The following is a 5,080-nucleotide window of genomic DNA, read 5'->3' on the forward strand; positions in this document are numbered from 1 at the left end:
GAAAAAAATTGTTTTAAAGTTTTTTTTTTTTATTTGAATAGTAATAAAAAATGATTGACGTGATGTAAAAAGTAAAAGAATGTTGAAAAAATAAAAAAAAGTGGGGTTGTCTTTGCCTTGCCAAAACTTGGCCTTTTTCTCTCATTCTCCCCTCTTATCCGTTAAAGTAATGATTAAATAATTAAATTGTGTATTCTTTATAACTTTTACCTTTACTGTTTTCTGCTTAGAGTTTTGGAGGTAAGATATATTCACGTTCACGTGCCTCTGTTCCACCTTCATCGGTCTACTCTCTTTCACCCCATGGTTTTTATCTCTGCTGGGGGGCCATACATGCCTCTACTACTAATTAGTGGCGGAATTAGAAATTCACTATTGTAAGGGCCAAATTGAAAAATATGATAAATACAATTTAAAATATAAAATAAATATACTTCAACTTTAACCCTTGGGGTTATATAACTAGAGTTTTAGAATGTTGTTCTTTACCTTCAACTCATATATATTTAAGAGGATGCTCTTTGAAATTTGAAGTTTCGTTATTAGAACTAGTGTCAAGTTCTTTCTTTTTAAAGTTAATTTACAACCCCCATGAGAGACAATCTGAGTTGATGAATCACAAATAATCAATCATAGAATATAAATAAACATATATGTAATAATCTAAATAGAAATAATCATGGAATACATGATATATATATATATATGAAATTTGAAGAAACAGTTTCATGGGCATGAAAACGTTGTCTAGCATTGCCTCTGATTCTAAAAAAGACATTGATTCTCAAAAGATCAAGCTCGCCTCTGATTCTTTGTTTCTTTTTAAAGAAAAAAACATGTTGAATAAAATTTTTTTGGGAAAATTTCATTTTAAACCATTGAAGTACCACGCGTTTTGAGAAGACTCTTCAACACTCAAAAAATCTCAATTTATATTCCCGAACTTTCAATTTCAATCAATTTACCTCATCCGTTAGATTTTAAACGTTAAAAGTGATATAATGATGTTTATACCTCTGACTTTTTTATAAAATTTTAAATTTACCCTAAATTCCAAATTATAAAAATAAAAAAAAGTCCAAGGTGACCCTATGGTTGGGTCTAATCGTGACCCAGCCGTCGGTTAGCAAGCCATGACCCACATGGATCAGCAGACCCATGCTGTGTCACGACCAAACCTGCGTGGGTCGCGGCCTACTAACCCACAGCTAGGTCGTGGCTCGACCCAACCGTGGGTCTGCTGACCCATGGTGGGTCTTGGCCATGTGGTTCATGGCCAGACCCGCGTGTCATTCTGGACCAAGTTTTACCATTAATTTACTTGCGTTTGGGATTTTTTTTTTTTTTAAACAAGGGCGAATGAGTATTATCACATCAGTCCAGTAGAATGAGATTGTGATGTAAGTATAACATGTAATATTACTCTTTTTTTTCTTTTTTAACAATAGCTACCACACTTTGCCACGTCAGCATATATATATAGTAGAATAAAAGTGAGATATTAGTATGAGAAATGATAGAGTTATTCTATTTTTAACCAGCTTAGCGTATATGGATGAATCTATTGAATTTGTGTAGAATCTACATGATGAGTCCACAAATCTAATGGTTGATCTATTGAATTTGTGAATCTATCATTGAATTTGTGTGGGGTCCACATGAGTACACAAATTTAATGGTTAACCTATTAAATTTGTAAAATAATATTAGAAAAATATTTACATAAATCATTTATAATTTCTTTATTGGTATAATGTATAGCCTTTATTTATTTATTTATTTTAGCTAATGAGAATCCGACTATATATGACGCAGCACCATGATGCATGACAATCGTGTGACAGAAGCCAGCTTAATTCCATGAAACCACATAAGGTAATTACACTAATCATTTCAAAAACACGCTCTCTGGCTTCTGTCACTAGCTTGCCCAACAATTCACTCTCTCTGTCTATAAAACAACCTTAACATCCACGCCATTCCGTTCAAAAAAACCAGCTGCCGGAGAAACCAAGATATGGGTGGAGAGAGGTGGCGAGAGGTAGGCGGCCGCCTGAGGAAGACTGCGAAGAAATTTAAACTTTTGCTTAGTTTTAACGTAAGGAGATGGTGCTTGGGTGGTTCGGATATTGGTAGCTTTTCTTCTTACAGGCGCCGCTTAAGCTTTGATGACCGTCCGGGATTGCATGGATGCATCGAGGATGATAAATCCGACGGAGGAGATCGTTCGGCGACTCGGAGTATTCAACGAGCCACCAGTTTTGCTTCGGATGATGATATTGATAAGAGGGCGGAGATTTTCATTGCAAATTTTCGCCGCCGGCTTCGTTTTGAAAGGCAGGTTTCTTTGGAGCTAAGTTACTGTAGATCTAGAGCCAAGAGGGAGTAGTTTCAAAGGCAACAAAGAGATTTAGTCATCGTTTTCAAGTTGATTTGTTAATTTTGGTTGAAGGTAGGGTTGACATATATATAGGCATGTGAAGAAATTGAGATTTATGGGAACTGTGGTAAAGAACTAAGGATGAACCATTTTTTTTTTTTTTGGGGAGTTTCTTGGGTTTCTTGACTTGCTGCTTGTAATTGTTATTCTTCATTAATAAAGACTACGTACCCACAGGAGATTCAATACAAATTGTTCAACAAACTGATCAAACTTGATTTGTTAACTATTGGTACAATAAATTCTCCTGAGGCCACTTACGCTACAGAAAGGAAGGTTCTTTGATTGATGGCGTCATTTAATTAATTAAAAGACAGAAAGTGTGGATGAAATATTAGAAAATACATATATTGATATTTAGTTGTGGTAGTTAGTAAATAACGGTACCGTTATTTACTAACTACCAGAACTAAATATGGACACTCCCCTACCGGTAGGGGAGTGTCCATATAATTATATAACTTGCGCCAGGAATTCGTGGCAAATAGAGTACTAGTCCCATAAGACATGCGAAGAAGTTTTCGCATATGATAATGCGGCAGAATCATGTGCCAGAACCTCCCACTCTTTAGCACATGAGAATGCGCTAGAATCTCCTACTAATCTCTTCCACTTTCAGCTAATTTCGTGCTGGAGCGAGATGATATGGGCGTGTTTGACAAACATTTTTTATGGCATTGGTTTTGCACTATAGCAAAATTGATTGATATGAAAAAAAAAAAATAAAAAAAAAAATAAGAATGTTTGATATGGAAAAATAAAAAAAAATTTGTTTTGTAGTAACTTTTTTTTATTTGAACAGTAATAAAAAGTGATTGGTGTGATTTAAAAAGTGAGAGAATGTTGAAAAAATGAAAAAGTAGAAATTGCCTTTGCCTTGCCAAAATCCTTAATCAAATGGACCCCATATATATTTAACTTCAACGTACAAGTTTGGAATTCCAGTAGGGCGTGTTTCTACTCCTTTTCGTGGAACAGCAACACCAAGGCTCCAAGCAGTCGTTGGAGAACACACTAACTTTCCTTTGCACGACCTTCGGCTTCTTCATATTTGCACTAAAAAAATAACTATTTTTTCTTGACTAGCGTTTTATGACGTGTCAGATTTGACACGTCATAAAACTTTTTTGACGTGGCCTTTATGACGTGTGTTGAAAGTTAGAAACGTAGTGGTCAGTAATTTTTTTTTTAAAGATGTGTCACTGTTTAGCACATCAAAATTTACTGAGGTGCTACTGTTTGCCATATCAATAAAATTTATTGACGTGCCAAACAGTGCCATATCAATAAATTTATTGACGTGGCATTCTTTACCACGTCAATAAATTTGCTGACCTGGTAAAAGTACCAGGTCAGTAAATTTATTGACGTGGCACTTTTACCACGTCAATAGATTAAGTCATTAGGGTTTTTTTTTTTTTCATTTTTTTGTTTCATTTTTAGTAGGATTTACTCACCAGAATTTTTTTGTTTCATTTTTCAAAACGCCAATTTTGAATTTATTTTTTATTGCAGAATTTCGGAGTTGACCTAATACACATTTAACGAACTATATATTCATGAAACGACGTTAATCATCCATAAAAAATATACTTGATGGAGCGAACTACCACATTAAACCCTAAACGAATTTTTCATTAATCATTCATAAAAAATACTTACTATTCATGAAATGAACCTCCACATTAATCACAAACATGCAAGTTCCATCAAGTATCACAAACATGCAATTTCTTCAAAAATCACAAACAACCAAACTATATCTGTTACCCCGAATCTAAACATAATTACATGTAACGGTAAACATCAACAAAACAAGAACAAAATATTTATAAGTTTACCAACTACAAACTGACAGACAAAGCTCATTCCAGGTCAATAGCTTTCTCATCTTGTACGACCTCTCCACATTACCTGGAGATGATAAAACAAACAATCAGCACCCAATACGTACCTTTCTAACAAATATCATCAATGCAATATGTATCTCTTACAAAGTGTATAAGAAAATAATAACAAAACAAAACTAGAATAAAAAACAATACTAAAGTTCAATAATATAAATAATAACAAACCTCATCATCATCATCATCATCAATAGTTAGAACATCAAAAACAATATTTTTTATTGCAGAATTTCGGAGTTGACCTAATACACATTTAACGAACTATATATTCATGAAACGATACTTGATGGAAAAACTACCACATTAATCATCCACCAAAAATATACTTGATGTAACAAACTAACACATTAAACCCTAAACGAAGTATTCATTAATCATCCATAAAAAATACTTACAATTCATGATATGAACTCCCACATTAATCACAAACATGCAAGTTCCATCAAGTATCACAAACATACAATTTCTACGTCAACCATAGACAACCAAACTATATATGTTACCACAAATATAGACATAATTACATGTAACGTTAAACATCAACAAAACAAGAACAAAATGTTTATAAGTTTATCACTACAAACTGACAGACAATGCTCATTCCAGGTCAATAGCTTCCTCATTGTACGACCTCTCCACATTACTTGGAAATGATAAAACAAATAATCAACAACCAATACCTACCCTTCTTATCAGGATCTTAAGCCAAACACAAAAAATTGCACCATAACAA

At 33.6% G+C, this 5,080-nt stretch overlaps 1 protein-coding gene across 1 annotated transcript; it reads left to right on the forward strand.

The window, feature by feature from the left end:
• Positions 1 to 2,017: 2,017 nt before the first annotated feature.
• Positions 2,018 to 2,389, forward strand: LOC132190809 (uncharacterized). The gene has a single exon (XM_059605848.1). It carries the CDS (start codon positions 2,018 to 2,020, stop codon positions 2,387 to 2,389), a length of 372 nt encoding a protein of 123 aa, XP_059461831.1.
• The last annotated feature ends 2,691 nt before the right edge of the window (positions 2,390 to 5,080 follow it).

This window comes from Corylus avellana, chromosome ca8, assembly GCF_901000735.1.
Source record: "Corylus avellana chromosome ca8, CavTom2PMs-1.0".
In the NCBI taxonomy this organism is placed as follows: Eukaryota; Viridiplantae; Streptophyta; class Magnoliopsida; order Fagales; family Betulaceae; genus Corylus; species Corylus avellana.

Coding starts and splice junctions, on each gene's coding strand:
- LOC132190809 (XM_059605848.1), top strand. CDS start 2,018: ATGGGTGGAGAGAGGTGGCGAGAGGTAGGCGGCCGCCTGAGGAAGACT.